This window comes from Saccopteryx leptura, chromosome 5 (genome assembly GCF_036850995.1).
Source record: "Saccopteryx leptura isolate mSacLep1 chromosome 5, mSacLep1_pri_phased_curated, whole genome shotgun sequence".
NCBI lineage: Eukaryota > Metazoa > Chordata > Mammalia > Chiroptera > Emballonuridae > Saccopteryx > Saccopteryx leptura.
The window spans coordinates 107,714,944-107,733,393 of NC_089507.1; the positions used below are offsets into that span (position 1 = coordinate 107,714,944).

Sequence of the window (18,450 nt, forward strand, 5' to 3'; positions counted from 1 at the left end):
TCCAGTGCCCTCAAAATGTGTCCATTTCATTCTCTGCCCTTCTCTGCTGTCTTTTGTGCTCTGGAAGGCTGCATCCTTAGCCCCTTGCAGGATGGATAGTTATTGGGTTCAACCAATGGGAGGCATCACAGAAAAGTCAGGACAGGAGGAGAGAGTAGCAGGGCTATTTCTTCCTGCCCCCTCCTGGTTCTGGTATTTGCTATAGAACAATAATTTTCAACTGGTGTGCTGCAAAAAATTTTAAAACATGCAATTTTTTAAAAACCTATTTGGTCAGGGGCACCGACATCTTCTTCTGTAGATTGTCAAATAAAAAAAACCCAAACAGACAACAGCCAACACAACAATAGCCGTCTGGTGTGAATGAATCAAAATTATACCTATTTTATTTGTCATATTGGCAAAAAGTATATTTTTGGTGTGCCGCAGAATTTTAGTAATTAGTTTGTGTGTGCCATGAGATGATAAAGGTTGAAAATTGCTGCTCTAAAAGTAGCTGATTACCTGCAGTCAGTGATGGGATTCAAATAATTTAACAGCCAGTCAGTCCTCTTCCCTAATGACTATTGTGAGTATAAAAAAATGATATATCAAAAAGTAGTTTATTATTTCATGCATTTAATATTTAAGTAAGAACAGTAAAAGAGGTACACAAAATGAGATTATAAGAAAGTTTTAAAATATTAATAAAAATATTAATGTAACATACATTTTCTTCATTTTATCGATACTAAATGAAAATTTCTAGGTTGAATTAGTAAGTGGTATAGGCTATGCAGATTAAATACGATCAACTAATGTGTAAGACAAACCTGTTTGTCAAGGGAAAGTTGTGAGCATTCTTCCATGGCTTCTGAGATGGGTAATAAAATAACCCTTGAAATCTATAGTTCTATTGGTTCACTATGTCCTAGCTTCCTATTAGTTCTCCTGTTCAGGGAACACCAGCACACTCACAATATCTCAGGGGAATTTGGGGCATAACACAAAGCTGAAACAAATGACAGCTGTCACCCCCTGGTTGTTTGGCCCTTTTTCTCTTTACATTATATGTTTGTTTATTGAGATAACAAACATGAAGGAATTAAAATGCAGTGTTTCATCAAAGGTATAATGAGTTTTATGAAATGGATTAACATTACAAGCATAGTTCTGTCAAATTTTTTTCACCTATGGACGGAATGAACATCATTACAGGCGCTTAGAATACGCTGTTGCACAGATGAACATTAAAAAAGAGTAAAGTTGCGTGCGGAAGTCCTGGGTTCGATTCCTGGCCAGGGCACACAGGAGAAGCGCCCATCTGCTTCTCCCCTCCCCCTCTCCTTCCTCTCTGTCTCTCTCTTCCCCTCCCGCAGCGAGGCTCCACTGGAGCAAAGATGGCCCGGGTGCTGGGGATGGCTCCTTGGCCTCTGCCCCAGGCGCTAGAGTGGCTCTGGTCGCGACAGAGCGACGCCGCGGATGGGCAGAGTGTCGCCCCCTGGTGGGCGTGCCAGGTGGATCCCGGTCGGGCGCATGCAGGAGTCTGTCTGACTGCCTCCCCCTTTCCAGCTTCAGAAAAATACAAAAAAAAAAAAAAAAAAGAGTAAAGTTTGTAAATTTGTGATTTCCATATTGGGCAGCTACCCAGGCACCCACCTTAGGGAGAACCCTGATTACCAGTGCCATTTTAACAACCGGTTCACCAAACTCAACAAAAAATTAGGTATTGGAACTGGTGAGAAGTGGCTGAATTCCACTATGCCTGTACTTCCACAGCTCCCACGGAGGCCTCCTCTCCAGCTCCACCTCCCAGTGAGCTTTAGTAACATTGTTTCCAACCATTGCCTTTTCAGCCCTGGGTGCTCATGGTTTCCTGGCAGGGCTAGTCTGGGTGTCTCATTATCCCATGTTCTCACACTTGACTTTGTCTATACCTCTGTAATAGCACCATCCTTAACCTCTCTTCATTTGAACCATTTTATCCAGCTAACCATGTTTAGATTTCACTTCAGAAAAATGTAAGCAACAGCATGGAAGTTGGCTCTTTGCTGAAGAAGAATTTGAGGCTTTTATTTGTCAGAAACTTAAGGACTAGGACCTGAGATGCAAAAGAGTTCAGGCAGATGGATCTTCAGATGAGGATGTCTGTTTCCTCAGAAATCTCTTATTATGGAAAAATGATCACAAAGTCCAAGATGTTAAAATTTTCCACATGCCTCTGGCAATTTCCTACAGGGTCACTCTTATTGCTTAGAGGCTCAATAATTAGATGTTTTGAAAATTGCAAAGTGAGCATTGGAGAAAATAAAACAAACCATTATTAGTTTTAATTTCCTCTGTAATCTAATTTTCTGGAAATATTTCAGGGCTCATTGGCTCGAGGTGGTGGCCGAGGCCTTTTTCTAGGTCACTGCAGTGACTGTAGAACTGTTCACTCCCAGGATCCCGGGAACCAGCAAAAGGATCTTAAGGCCTCCCGAGTCTCCACAGAAGAGGAGTGGATTTGGGGGGGTTGGGACTGTCACCTGGCTCAGCAGAGACATGTCTCAGAGGGGAACTTAAAAAATTACGTGCGTTTCATGAAATTTGGAAGGCAGTTGTTTTACTTGAGGAAAGGGACGAGGACCAAAGTTATTGGGGGAAAGAAGATGCAGTACAAGGTGGTGGAAAGCTAGAAAAATCAGTGGTTCCTGAATGTGATCTACACCAACTGTTCAAAGGGCTTGCAGAGAAATGAGAAAAAATTGCCACTGTCATTGTTTCCTCTAAACTAGCTAAATTTGCCTGACCTGTGGTAGTGCAGTGGGTAAAGTGTCAATCTGAATGCTGAGCTTGCCTGGTCGAGGCACATATGAGAGTTAATACTTCCTGCTCCTCCCCCTTCTCTCTCTCTTTCTCACTCACTCTCTCTTTCCCCTCACTAAAATCAATAAAAATAAATAAATAAATAAATAAATAAATAAATAAATAAATAAACTAGCTAAATTTCTTCAACTTAAAGATCTACATTTTATTTTGAGATTGTATGGTCATTTCCTATTCTGTGATATTACGATGTTCTTTATACTGTGAAATAATATTCATTACAAATATTAGGTGGTTATCCTTTAATATCTTTACCAGAAGAAAATGTTGACTAACATATGCTGGTTTTTATTTATGTCTATAAACTCAATGTATATACTCACTCATATATTTGTGTGTAAATATATGTTTAACACATAAATATATAAATATCTACATACATATACATATAAACACATATATAATATGTACACATATAATTTCTTTTTTCTCTTTTTAATGGTCAGTAACATCCTACATGAGGAAAACACTGAGCTATTTCTTAGATTGCCTTCTTCTGGGGAAGGAATATTGATAAATAATAATTTAATAGCTTATAAGAAACCATGAGGTCAACCAATGGAATATGTCAAACAATGGGATGAATCAACTGGAGAAAAATTCCTAATGCTATTCTTGTATCCTTTTCTGTCCTGAGGTGCTGACAAAATCATTGGGCATACAGTATGTGCTCAATAGAAAATGTCTCTCAGGCAGATTTCTTATCTGAACATTTATTAAACAGTATTCTTTAATTGCAATGGGGCATAGGGAGAAAAAAGCCCAGATGAAGTGTATCTTTATATTTTTTCTGGATATAAAATACGTTGGCTTGTTATAAGACATTGCTGTGCAAACAAATGCTTTTGAGATCCTGGGGGGGAAAAATCAGCTAAAGGACTGAGAATGTATAAAAATTTAGGCCACTTACTGAAATAAGCTTAGGCTTTATTCTGTTCAAAAGCAGACGCTACTCAAAGTTCTCCCTTCTTTTCTCTTATACATATCTTATCTGACTGTGATTAAATCTACAGTGGAAATATTTACACATGTAAAACCAAACGGGCTTTAAGTGAGTTCCAGGGTTGTCATCGGGCTCCCCAGAATAAAGTCGAGTGTATTCAATACTGGACCTACCAATTAATATTTAAGTCATCAATAGTTATTTCTTTATGTCTCTCTCTTATTTATTTATTTTTTTAGGTTCTTGGTTTACATCAGCAGGAAACCTCAGAGTCTGGACATTTCCATGAAAGCAAAGGTCACATTTGGAAACTGTTGGGACTAATTGGCGGCATCCATGGGTTTTTCTTGATAGAAAAATGTTTTACTCTTCTTGTAACACCAAGTGTTGAGGTATATTTTAAATTTTATTTATCCGTTGTTTTAGGGCTTCATTAATATTCATCTTTTATTGAAAAATCACTTGCTCAAAAGTAATTGATACCTCCGTGAAGTTGTCTCTGTAAGGGATGAGGCTCTGCTCTCCAGAATACACAGGTCATTCTGTCTGGGAGCTTCCCTGTAAGTCTGGTTATTAATCTTTTAAACATCTGTTGCTGGCCTGTGGATGTACTTGTTATAATCTGCTATTTGACCTTCATGGCTAGTGTAGATACAGGAGACTATTTCACGTCTGAGAACGAAGGGGCCCAGAGGCCCAGCTATCAGTCAGTGTTTTGAATGTCTTTCCTAAACAAAATCATTCAAGCAATAAAATTTTTAAAAATTTATAAAACTACTCATTTTTTTCTATCTTAAGGGCATTTAAAAGTCTAAAAACAAGATGCTCAGGAATAGTATTTGTGACAACCCGCCCCCTATTTTTTTAGCTTGAATCATTGTTTTCATTTGGGCCTGTATTTGATCAAGTTCTACATATCTGATGAAACATATAAATGCAGTGTGGTTAATTAATGATTTTATTTTTTGCTCTTACACATTATCTCATAAGAAAATAGTTGAACTGTTTGGTAGAATGGCTAAAAAGGTAAACACTGTTGAAAGACTCCAGGAGTTGAAAATAAAACAAGTTTTCTTTACAAAGTCCTAAGGCTCTACAGTTCTTTATGGCATTTTACTGTGCTCAGGTCAAATTCAGTAGTCTTAAAATATCAGCACTTCATTACTATTATTCCTAAGTTTATTTAAAAATTCTATTTTATGCATCAATAAAGATGGATTTGTGGATTAGTAAAGAACTGCTGGACAGCTAGATATGTGATAAAAATAGACATAACAAAATGTGAGTGGTAGGACCCAGAAGTAGGTATCTGAGGGTTCACATTGCAGTTCTTTCAGTTTTTCTGTATATTTGAAATTTTTCATGATAAATAGATTTTAAACAAAAGCCTGAGAAATAATTTCTGTTTTAATGAAGTAGGGTTGCTTTTGCCTAAGGAGTATGCTAGGATGCTATAGTAACTCAAAATTGAGAATTCAAGCTTCAATCATATCACCTACTATAGATGTTTAGGACATTAATCTTCATAAAAGGGGTTATAATCTTAATAAGCATGGAAAAAATAGATCAACCTATATACACAATAGATTAGCATTCCTAGACTGGGAAAACTAAATTAAAAAGCCAACATATCAACCTAAATGTACAGTTGTCCCTCGCCATATTGCAGTTCACTTTTCATGGTCTCAGTGTATTGCAGATTTTAAAATTGTATATATCTAATTTTGTATCGCAGCTTTTTCGCTATATCGTGGGATTTTGCTGTATATAGGTATTTTCATATATTTATTATTTTAACTATTTTTGTGGCAAATAAGCATTTTCTAGCCTAAAAAATTGATAATAGTATAAAAATTAACTAAAACATATTAAAAGAATATTAAATCAAAATAAAATATGTAGCATATGGCAGATGAGTAGACAAAGACTCGCACATATGGAAAATGCAGCTACGCCGGCCACTTCTGCTTGAGCTAGTTTGCCCACGTGAGATTGTACAGGGCACACTATTGGCTGATGGATGGGAGGTGGCTAACCAGAGGACTGTTTTCTGTATATATTAATAATAAAATAAATATAAGGTCGCTACTTTGTGGAATTTTGCCTATTGCGGGGGGTTCTGGAACCTATCCTCTGAGATAGATGAGGAACCACTGTAATGAGAAATGTAACCAGGGGGGAAATTAGTGAAATAAATGCTGAACATCCAAAAACGTTGAGTTTATTCAGATTGTCCTGGTATTTGTCAGGGAACTTAAAATAAGTTTTAAGAACACAATTTCAAGGTTCATGATCTTGTGTCAAATGAAAGGAATGCACATGTTTTAGAAACTACAAGTGCTTTAATTGATGAATACATTTCTGGAGATTTTAATTTAGTAGTTTTAGGGTATAATATAGTTTCAATTATCATCCTTTTGGTACTCCCATCAGAAAAAAAAAATAAAAATTTAATTTTGTAGTAAAGAAAAAACACTATAAAAACCATTACTGTTCAGGTCTTTTAAAATTCTTGAAGTTGCATTCTTAATGCATTCTGAATGTGTATAATTCAGAGCAGTCCTGTGCCTGTCCAGCATGAGACATCTTAGCAAGTACTTATCGCAGTGGGATTGTCCCATTTTTCTTCTTGTGCCACCTATTACTTTCGCCAATAAGCAAATGTTAAATAAAATCATGAAATTGACAAAGGCTGCACTTGCATTCTTCCAGCAGCAGCCCTAATTTTAAACCATCCTCATCCGTCCAGCAGGGCCTGTCATTGGTTAATAGGCACGTGGGACATTCTCACCATCTTGCACTCAACTCTGAATTAAGTGACCAACCAGGCAAAGGCAAAACTGCTTCAACTATCCAGTTGGTAGGTTACTGATATGAAATATTTTCTTGGTTTGATTACCATCTTTGCTTTATTCCTTGATTACTAGATAAAAATCAGTAGTGTAGACATAGAGAGCACTCCTGATTTGCCTATATTCTTGACCATGATAGTTTGAAGAACTTTGCCAAGCACCTGAAAGCTGTTTTGAACTGTAACAAACATTTTCCATAGAGTTAAATCGTTGCCATCTGTACCACTTTGACAGATGTATGGTTTAGATCAACATAATATACAGCAACTTAATCATTTTGCTTACAAGTTTTCATAAACCGGTTGACCATTATTTAGTTTTCCATCCTGAATAATACTTAGCCCTGGCTAAGTGGGTGCAAATAAATGTTAAGCAAAGAATTAGTGCATCTAGGAATGGGGTGTTCATTTTACAGTGCAAGAGAGAACTGATTTTGCCCAACAAGATGTCTTGTTTTAAGTGCCTTCTGTTACATTGAATTTTCCATGACAAAATTGTCCATGTGAATTCTCAAAAGACAGCCTCCAATCATGTTCATAACAGTATTCCTATTCTAATTTTCAAAGTAACAAGTAAAGGTACAGGCAAAATATCAAAGTAGTATATAATAGTTAGAAAACTTGCCTTCTATAACCATGGCTTTGGGGATAGGGATTACAGTTCAAGGACAGATTCCCAACTGAGTAGAGATAAGCAAGCTATTTCTGAGACATTATCACAGCAAAATAGAAGTCAGGCAGTATATGGCATATCTAGAGCTAATTCAGAGATAAGAATAAAAAAAGTTCCTTTAAAAAGAATTTTAAAAGTCCTATTGTGCTGAGATACTTCAAATGTGTTTGAAAAAAGATAAATTCAGTCTGAGATTAGTTATAAAATTACTCAAATGCTGACTTTATTCATTCTGTTTGATTGAAGGGTCCAGAACCCCAAGATATGTATAAGAAAATCTCTGATTCTAACAATGAGTTTGATTGTATTTTAATATGCTGGCTCACTAATAATATATCCAACAGCCCATTTTACTACTTAAACTGTGAGATCAACTTAAGCAAAGAGAAATAATATGAAAAAAATAAAAAATAAATAAATAAAAAAAAGAAATAATATGAACTTTAAGGATCGTTTGGTTCCATTTTTGGCTTTTTAGGCAAGAGGGGAACTCATAGTTCTTTCCAATCAACAAGGAATTATGGATGTCTGCCTCTAAATTTCTTTACAGGGTATGACATTATATAGCTTTGTTGGGGAAAATATCCTGGAATAAACATTTGAATTCTTGTCTTTTAATGGAACTACAGAAACTTTTGATTATAATCAGGCTTTTGATGTAATATTGAAAAAAATCACATGGGGGGGTTCTAAATCCACAAGTTTCAAGCAAGAAGCTCCAACCTGTATCCTTTAGGTATGCTTCTCAGTATCCTTCTCCAAACAAGATTGCCTATCATTACATTTTTTTGAATACCTGCTATTATTACTTAACGTGTGAACTTTAGGTTTATTTTCTGTTTTACATTAAACATGTTTATGTCTCATATTAATTTTGTCTCAAAGTCTCCACAGCTTTGGATGATATAATTATATGAATATGCTTTTAAAATAACATGTTTAAAAGGCATATAAAAAGTAGTCTTTTCACATAATAGAATAAGAGTCTGAGATATAGGGATGGGAGATAACTTTCAAGATATTGAACAAGCCCTGGCCGGTTGGCTCAGCGGTAGAGCGTCGGCCTAGCGTGTGGAGGACCCTGGTTCGATTCCCGGCCAGGGCACATAGGAGAAGCACCCATTTGCTTCTCCACCCCCCCCCCCCCCACGCGCTTTCCTCTCTGTCTCTCTCTTCCCCTCCCGCAGCCAAGGCTCCATTGGAGCAAAGATGGCCCGGGCGCTGGGGATGGCTCTGTGGCCTCTGCCTCAGGCGCTAGAGTGGCTCTGGTCGCAACATGGCGACGCCCAGGATGGGCAGAGCATCGCCCCCTGGTGGGCAGAGCGTCGCCCCATGGTGGGCGTGCCGGGTGGATCCCGGTCGGGCGCATGCGGGAGTCTGTCTGACTGTCTCTCCCTGTTTCCAGCTTCAGAAAAATGAAAAAAAAAAAAAAAAAAGATATTGAACAATGAGTCAGTCTCTGAAATAAAATCATGTAACCTTAATTCATACTACAGATGCCAATTTCAAAATCTCACTTCCTTGTCATATGAAAAAATGAGAAAACTTAAAAAATGTATTATATTTGCCTGACCAGGCAGTGGTACAGTGGATAGAGCATCAGCCTGGAATGCTGAGGACCCAGGTTTGAACCCCTGAGGTTGCCAGCGTGAGCGCGGGCTCACCAGCTTGAGCATGGGGTTGCCAGCTTGAGCATGGAATCATAGACATGATCCCGTGGTCACTGGCTTGAGCCCAAAGGTCATTGACTTGAAACCCAAGGTTGCTGGCTTGAGCCCAAAGTCACTGGCTCAAGCAAGTAGTCACTGGCTTGGCTGTAGCTCCCCGGTCAAGGCACATATGAGAAAACAATCAATGATCAACTAAGGTGCTGGATTGATGCTTCTTATCTCTCTCTCTTCCTGTCTGTCTGTCCCTGTCTGTCCCTGTCCCTCTCCCTATGGCCTTCTCTCTAAAAAATAAAATAAAATAAAATAAAATAAAAATAAAAATGTATTGTATTTGTCTTTTCTAAGTCTATTAATTATCTTTCTTAATTCTTTTACTTACTGGTAAAGCAACAAAATCAGAATATTATGCCATGATAAATGAAATGTTGCATTGTGTTAGCATGGGTAACTTCTCCATCCATAATACACAACTGGCCTAAAGATCAGAAAGTGAATTCTGGAACCACAATCAGTAGAAAAGTCAAATTTGGTAAAGAATCAAGAATTGTTTTTTCTACAACTTTTGTTATACATAAAGTTTTACATAATTTAAGAGTCTGAATTACCAACTGTCTCAGTAGCTTCCAGCACTTCATGGAAGACTGATCTACGTGAGTGCTATTTTCATCAAAATGCAGTTAGAACAAAAAGCTTGCTCGCACTCTCTCAGCCCTAACTCTGTGTTTGTCTGTGAAATTAAGAAGTTCTAATAAACTCTAGCGCAGTGATTTTCAACCACTGCGCTAAAGTATTAAAATGTCTTTTTAAAATCATCATAACTTTTCAGATGTTTTCTTTTTCATTAAAAATGATAACTATAGCTTATGTTTTATCATTTATTTATTAATTTAAAATAGAAAGGCCCAGAAGATTCCCAGGCAGCTGAAATTCCTATAGGCAGTATGACAGCCTCCAACAGAAAATGTGAGTACTAGTTTCAAAAAGCTAAACATTAAATGTAGACGGTGCCATAGGAAAAGGTTATGTCTGCTTTAAACTAAATGTCATAAATTACATATTGGGTATGTATTTCATTATTAAAATCTTTGCAGTAAAATATTTATTCCCATCAGTCTTTCAAGCATACCATACATTAGTATCAACTTTAATTCATTCTTCAAAAATGCTGTTTTCCCCAATTGCTTAAAAACTTCAATTAGTGTAACTATGATGTGGTTATTAGAGCTTCTTTATAATCATGCTTACATGATGACTAAGCCTTTATTTAAAATGGTAGCGTTCAAGTCAGTGATTCCTCATTATTCACATCTTATTCTATCATTCATTTGTTCATATAATTTTCAATTTTTTTTCTTTCTGTGACTCTCTATTTCTGAATTTAAGTTATCAATTTTGGATAAAAATTTATTTCTGTTTTCTTATGTTTGTGGATAATTATTAGAAAAAAATTTTTTTGGTCTGTTTTGTTTTTGTTTTTCATCACTTGCTTCTGGACCTTTGCCTATTTTTATCATTAATATCACCTTTTCATGACAAACACTTCTCAGTATTTAAATGTTAAGCAGCCATTATTAGTTATTCCCATTCTACCATAATAAGTTAGTTACCTAATAATAAAAATAACTGTCATTTATTGAACAATTATTATATGCCAAACACAGTGCTAAAAACTAGACATGGGTTATCTCATTTAATCTTCCTACAGTTTAATAAAGTAAGAATAATTATTATCCAGATTATACAAGTGAAGACACCATTGTTAGAGGATAAATCACTGCCCAAGATTGCATAACTAGTAAGCTCTAGCATTGAGGAAACTAAGGAGATGATGATGTACCAACAATTCCTTTGTGATCTTTCATTAATTCATGCGTCCTTGTGTTTTCTCACATTTTCATTCATTCAAGAAATGTCTGAAGATATGCCCCGTCTCAGGCACTGATGCATGAAAGACTAAAAATAAGAATGGTCTTCACGTTCAGTTTGCAGTGTGGTTGGGGGATACAAATACTAATAGGAACAAACATGACTGTACCAATCACCATGCTAAATGTGTTTGATATATTAACTCTTGTAATTTATTTATTTGATTCAAGATATCTAATTACACAGTCTGTCCAATCCTGCTTTCAGGACATTATTAGTACAATTTGTACAATTTTTTCTCCTAAATCTTCTGTTCCAGGAGACATTATAGAATGCCTGGCATGAAATAGGCCTACAGCAGACATTTCCTCTGCATTTTTTGTTTTTGAAAGCAAGCAAGCAGCAAGAAGGATCTGCTCAGTCAAATTAGTAGCAAGGACCAGTGCTAGATCAGGGAGTAATGATTTTGGAGGCCTCAGATCTTTCCACTTCAGATATCAGGCTTGGTATACAGAATGAATAGTGAACAAACCCAAATTTGATTACTCCATTGCCCTTTTGCCAGGGATATATTGAATTAGCTTCACATATTTGATTATTTGTTTTATATTACCTCACTGGTAGAGTTCAGTTTGTGTTTCAAAACACAGGATGCAAAAAATCTTATCCACAGTCTGATTTAAATAAACCCAAAGCCAAACGATATAAAGTTCATCTCACATTCTACCGTGGAAAAATCTCTGGTGAGTCAGAAACGTGGAACTCCGCATGACTGCCAGGTACATATGAAAAGGTAAATCTTATCAATAATTCTGTAATGAGTATATTACATTTCCAGTGAATGCTTCTCTTACCTTTCGCTTAATGTTTAAATCAAACATATTCCTTGTGGCTTTCATGCAAAAATATGTATTTGCCCTGTGGCTTGTTACATGTCCATGATTTGACATTTAGAAACCCATAACTAGAGAGAATAAAATAACAAAAACCAAAAATAGGCCACACTGTTTTTTTGCAGAATATAAATTGGGTAAAATTTTTCATTTGAATATATGCTATAAATATCAATACTACATGTATGAATGTGGAAATTACAACTAATACGCATGCTGTAATGTTGTCCAATGTATTATTTCATTTTCTTATATTTTCACAAAGAAGAGTATTTTTCTGAAGAGTGGCAGGAACAGCTAAGACACCTGGTAGCATTACTAGATTCTGAGAGCTTCCAGGAAAGCCACCAAGAGCTTCCCAAATTCAATAATTTGATATGTAGTCTGTGTTTTTAAGGATGTTGCCTGAAATCTTCTCATTTTTAATAAAAAATAAAATAAATTAGTAACCAGAAGAAGGCTGTAAGTCCATCTCACAGTGATAGTTCAAAATAAAACATGCTTGTTTAGAAGCAAAATGCATGGGAACCCTTTGCAACACAGTCAAACCAGATGTCTCCTGGCTGATAGTCTGGGCTGTATTTCCTGTTCACTCAACTGAAGTTACTTATTTTATGGTGTGAGATATGAAAGAAGTCAAATTATATTCTCCCAAATAAAATAGCAAACCATATTATAATATAGTCCTCCTGCTGTTGTAGACTATGTGACAGAAACCAGGAGCCAACTTCTTCCTATTTTTATTCAGTGTACAATTATTAGAATACTGTGTTCAATTCTAACAGTAACAACTACTACTTATACCTGTCACACAGTATATAGTGATGAGTAATTCATTAAGTTTTATACTATGGCAATTGATTGTAATGCCATCCCTTATCAAATGGTATATCTGGGTTGTTTACTGTCAGAATAAGTATTATCTCTGAAATACTTCTTTTTGTAGTCATTCAACTCCCTAATTGGTTATACTAACATACAATTTTAGGTTTTTGAAAACAGAAATTCTGTGTGTTAAAAACTTGAACCTCCTGACCAAGCAGTGACACAGTGGATAGAGTGTGAGACTGGGATATGGAGGATCCAGGTTCAAGACCCCGAGGTCACCAGCTTGAGCACGTGCTCATCTGGTTTGAGCAAAGCTCACCAGCTTGGACCCAAGGTCGCTGGCTTGAGCGGGGTTACTCGGTCTGCTGAAGGCCCGTGGTCAAGGCACATATGAGAAAGCAATCAATGAACAACTAAGGTGTAGCAACGAGAAACTGATTGATGCTTCTCATCTCTCTTCGTTCCTGTCTGTCTGTCCCTATCTATCCCTCTCTCTGACTCTCTCTCTGTCTCTGTAAAAAAAACAAAAACAAAAAAACCCACAAAATTTGAACCATTATGATCTAAATTATTTCATTAATTAAAACTATTATAATGTAAATTAGTTCATCACCTCTTCACTAATCCTATCATGTACATTATGTAGTAGAATCCCATGAACACAGCTTCTCTTTATTTTGTTCAACATCTAGCTGGGCCAGTACTGAAAATTATTTTCAGAAAGATAAGAACATTAAGTAATTGCTCCGAAGCTAACTTTGGGATCAGCAGAGTTGGGAGTGGTTTCGTTGTGGTCACAATCGGCAAGTGAATGAGGCCCTCTGTCAGGATGATTAGCAGCAACCACAAGGAAACACAATGATCACGCAGTAGAAACAGTGGACTCTTGCAGGTTGACAGTAGGGGCAGTCTGACTGGGAGGAGACAGTTTTGGAAAATAGACTCTATTTTAATGACATTCTGCAGGGAGGTTTTTAAATTATCTTAAAATGCTTTACAGAGACACATGGAAAGGTCACTGCTGGTATTTTGAGAGGTTATAACAATATTATTTTTATGTTCTTTTTTTGGCACAGCTGGACAAGGTGATAGAATATTGAATGCCAGTGTACAATTTATCTTTTATTAGTCAGACCCATTAAAAATCAGTGACCATACATCCAGACATGTTGGTTATTCTATTTGCATCTCCAGTCCTGACTTATTTTGAAACCTGAAACAAAGTTGGGTTAATCTGATTCAATTTAAGATTGTCAAAGATGTATGGGAAAGTTGATTGTGTTTGAAGAATTTCATGATATATGTAGTGCTCTGTTAATGTTTCTCACACTTCATTTGCTTTTTTTTTTTTTTAAGGCAAATCCTTTAGCTTATTAGCAATAATGATACTGGTTGGAGACAGCCTGCATAATTTTGCAGATGGCCTTGTGATAGGAGCAGCCTTTTCATCTTCATCTGAGTCCGGAGTAACCACAACAATTGCTATCTTGTGTCATGAAATCCCACATGAAATGGGTAAGTCTAACAGTAGGATCACTTTTTCCTGCTTATCAAGAAACTCATTTATCTAGCTGTGGTTTCCTCGGCTTTCTTTTCTAAAACTTGATGAAAAGATGAATACTTTCCTTTCATATTTTATTTTTAAAAGCCTGAAAAAAAACTAGAAGAGAAAATCCTGTACCTTGGGATAAAATTCAGTTAGACTCTATATTTCACAAGGCCAAAAGTGACTCTTTGCATTCTGGAGAATTCTATGTGGGAGAAAATCATTCAGAGAAACTTCCTATTAGAGAATTTTGGCAAAAACTTTAAAATCTGTATAGTAAATGTGGGAAAAACATTAAGAGGGGAACTTTACCCATTATGTCAGCAAAGAGGCCAATGAGATAAAACGACATTTAAATTAAAGCCAAACCATGGTTTCACCAACCGGATTTTCACAAGACATCTAAAAAGCCATATGTATGACAGGCATATGGTAGCAGATGCACATAAGACCCTTTTTGGATAACCTTAATAGCCTTGTAATTCAAACCCTGCCTCCCAGGATGATTTGAGATGACTGTGTATTAATGCAACAGACCCAAAAAGAGTAGAGGCTGGCCTCAGGCACACACATACCTGAGAAAGGGTTCCCACTGTCACTTTTTCTGTTCCCATTTTCACACCTACTTTACCCCCTTGGGCCAACTTTGTCTTCCGTGTTAAGTGTCTATTTTCAGAAATCTTACTGCCAACTTATTACTGACCCATCCCTCTTGATGAAGTTTATCCAAGGTCCTTCTTAAATCCATTGAAGTGTGTCTGGTCTGAGTGGCCTATCCAATGGTCCTGCTTGAAACTACTGTAAGAAAACCACAGGGGATTGTGACAGTCTGTGGCAGGACAGCAAAGAAGTTTAAGTCCTATTCATAGGGCCAATTAGACAATGAAACTAGGAAACTAAGACCCAAGCTGTTCTTATTGAATTTCAGTTTAGGTCTCAATCTCCAAAACTAGGAAATAGAGGCTCTCAGATTAACAGGTCATTCTTCTCTTGGAGGAAAGGAGAGAATACGATGTTTTTTTTAAATCATTAAGGTCTCAAAAACATTTTCTAAAGGAAAAAAATTTTTTTAATCAACTTTGGCAAGGATTTTTAAATCTCATATTAAGTAGTTTTCTCTTTTCCCAAAGCAGTTCCAACATAAGTAAATAATGGAAGCCCACATAATATTTACTATCTTGTGATTTGGCTTGGCAAGTTTCCAGGCAAAATGATTTAGAAATCCTGGGACAGCAAGTGCTTTATTTTGCATTCATCTAAACTGAAAATGCCACAGGAGTGTTGGACATCAGAAATCACAGAGTATGTCACAGTCCTCTCTGTATGTACTATATTCGGAAGCAGTAAAAGGAATAGGACTCTTAAAATGTAACTTCTTAATTGCATAATGAGTTAGCTATGAATCCTAGAGAAATATAGAAAAATGGTTTCTTAACTGATCACCCAGCCTAACTTAGAAAATAGAACCCAAATGCTGATGTTTGAAACAACCTAGTAGTATAATACTCTACCAAAGCCATCATCAGTTAATTGATAATGATTATATATATATATATTGTTTTAATTTCAGGAGACTTTGCTGTGCTCTTAAACTCTGGACTGCCTGTTAAAATTGCCATCCTGATGAATTTTATAAGTGCTCTAACTGCCTTCATAGGATTGTACATGGGCCTCTCAGTATCAACTGATCCTTGTGTTCAAAATGGGATCTTGACAGTTACTGCTGGGATGTTCTTATATTTATCCTTGGTGGAAATGGTAAGCATTGTGACTTTTCCATTTTGTTTTTCTAAACACTGAAAATATAAAACAGAGAAAAATAAAATAAAATGGAAGGTTAGATGGGGAGAAGAAAAATATAGATAACAATATAAAAGACAATAGAAATATATGTTAATCTAAGAGAGGAAATTGTTGGCAAAAGAAACATAATTTAAGACACAGATAATATTAACATTCTTTTAGTGAATTAAAGTGAAATGAATAAAACCTTTATAATTGTTAAAAAGTGATCATCAGTTGATTCTGCTCTGGCTCTGTGTCTGTAAAGAACGCCTGTACTTCTAGCTGAAATAGGAAAAGTTAGGTTAAACAACCGGCTGTGAAATAGTTCAACTGAATTTGTCATCGCATTAAATAGCTGTTTGGATTAATTAACCAACTGTATTTTTAAAAATAGTAATTTAATCTCTAAATTTTAATTGCCAAAAGGTTACTATGTGGTGATATAAGAAGGATGATATAGTATTGGGTCTCTAAAATCACAACATATAATTTCTAAAGGGGTCCTTGCTGACATAAATGGTTTAAACTAAGTCATCAATTTTCATTTTCTATAATCTAATTAAATCTGGGAAATTTCACTTTTTTTTTGCCTTCTAAATTCTGGTTTTCATCAGATAAGCCAGACTTTTTCAAAGTCACTTTCTGTTAAACTTGTTTACAACTTAAATGTCTTAAGGTAAAAGTCCTAATGATGATTCTTTCTCATAGACTGGCATAAGGTAAATAAAAATGACAAATTATCAAAAGAAATACTAGTACTGAGAATCAATAGAAAACCAATCCAAGTGAAAGTTAAATACATGATTACATGCATCGTCAAGTAGAAAGTCATACAAACAATTTTGAAGATACTGTCAGGGACAGGACCATTGAGGTGGACTAATGACATGCAGAAACCAGGTACCATCCTGGAAGTAAATATAGAGAAATGCTTCATAAGGAAAAAAATATATATATATATAGAAGACAAGAACCTGTGCTAATAAATTCAGAACAACAGTGCATTCTTGAAGTAAAATTTAATAAGGGAACTCTTCAAGTGAATGTCATCATTTTAAATTCCATTGTAAATGCTTCTGACTTTCTGGTTATATTTCTTAATTCTTATATGATTCAAATAGATAAGTGAATACCAAAATGTACTTACATATTTAGACATGTTCTTAGGTTATTTATGATACTCAGTAAAGTTCCTAATCTTGATAGTGAAGATAGCTTTAATTGAGATAACTTCTACCCTCCCCTTTTCTGAACCCCAATCACCAACTCACAGACAATGTACACATCCTTTGATTTTTTTTAGTTTATGAAATCTGTATTTCTAGCCCTTTGTCACTTCAAAAGCACACTGTCACTCATCACTGAATGTTGAGATATACCTTTTATTTAAATGTCTCTATATCAGTCTGCACATTCACTCTTAGCCTCTTAATTTTTTTTTAATAATTTTATTTTTTTAATGGGGTGACATCAATAAATCAGGATACATATATTCAAAGATAACAAGTCCAGGTTATCTTGTCGTTCAATTATGTTGCATACCCATCACCCAAAGTCAGATTGTCCTCTGTCACCTTCTATCTCTTCTATCTAGTTTTCTTTCTGCCCCTCCCCCTCCCCCTTTCCCTCTCCCTTTCCCCCCTCCCCCCGTAACCACCACACTCTTATCAATGTCTCTTAGTCTCACTTTTATGTCCCACATACGTATGGAATAATGCAGTTCCTGGTTTTTTCTGATTTACTTATTTCACTTCGTATCATGTTATCAAGATCCCACCATTTTGCTGTAAATGATCCGATGTCATCATTTCTTATGGCTGAGTAGTATTCCATAGTGTATATGTGCCACATCTTCTTTATCCAGTCATCTATTGACGGGCTTTTTGGTTATTTCCATGTCCTGGCCACTGTGAACAATGCTGCAATGAACATGGGGCTGCATGTGTCTTTACGTATCAATGGTTCTGAGTTTTTGGGATATATACCCAGTAGAGGGATTGCTGGGTCATAAGGTAGTTCTATTTTCAGTTTTTTGAGGAACCACCATACTTTCTTCCATAATGGTTGTACTACTTTACATTCCCACCAACAGTGGATGAGGGTTCCTTTTTCTCCGCAGCCTCTCCAACATTTGCTATTACCTGTCTTGCTAATAATAGCTAATCTAACAGGTGTGAGGTGGTATCTCATTGTAGTTTTGATTTGCATTTCTCTAATAGCTAAAGAAGATGAGCATCTTTTCATATATCTGTTGGCCATTTGTATTTCTTCCTGGGAGAAGTGTCTGTTCATGTCCTCTTCCCATTTTTTTATTGGATTGTTTGCTTGTTTGCTGTTGAGTTTTATGAATTCTTTGTATATTTTGGATATTAGGCCCTTATCTGAGCTGTTGTTTGAAAATATCATTTCCCATTTAGTTGGCTTTCTGTTTATTTTGTTATCAGTTTCTCTTGCTGAGCAAAAACTTCTTAGTCTGATGTAGTCCCATTCATTAATTTTTGCCTTCACTTCTCTTGCTTTTGGAGTCAAATTTATAAAATGCTCTTTA

The 18,450-nt window shown here is 36.0% G+C and overlaps 1 protein-coding gene across 4 annotated transcripts in view; it reads left to right on the forward strand.

Moving 5' to 3' along the window:
- Positions 1–18,450, forward strand: part of SLC39A12 (solute carrier family 39 member 12) — a 78,034-nt gene that overhangs the window by 31,822 nt on the left and 27,762 nt on the right. For 2 of the 4 annotated variants that reach the window (XM_066384747.1, XM_066384750.1), the window contains 5 exons: positions 4,030–4,182; positions 6,540–6,650; positions 9,881–9,947; positions 13,928–14,086; positions 15,688–15,875. In XM_066384747.1, coding sequence (XP_066240844.1) covers positions 4,030–4,182; positions 6,540–6,650; positions 9,881–9,947; positions 13,928–14,086; positions 15,688–15,875 — 678 coding nt within the window. The remainder of the gene's footprint in view (positions 1–4,029; positions 4,183–6,539; positions 6,651–9,880; positions 9,948–13,927; positions 14,087–15,687; positions 15,876–18,450) is intronic. The other 2 variants (XM_066384748.1, XM_066384749.1) reach the window with 2 other exon arrangements.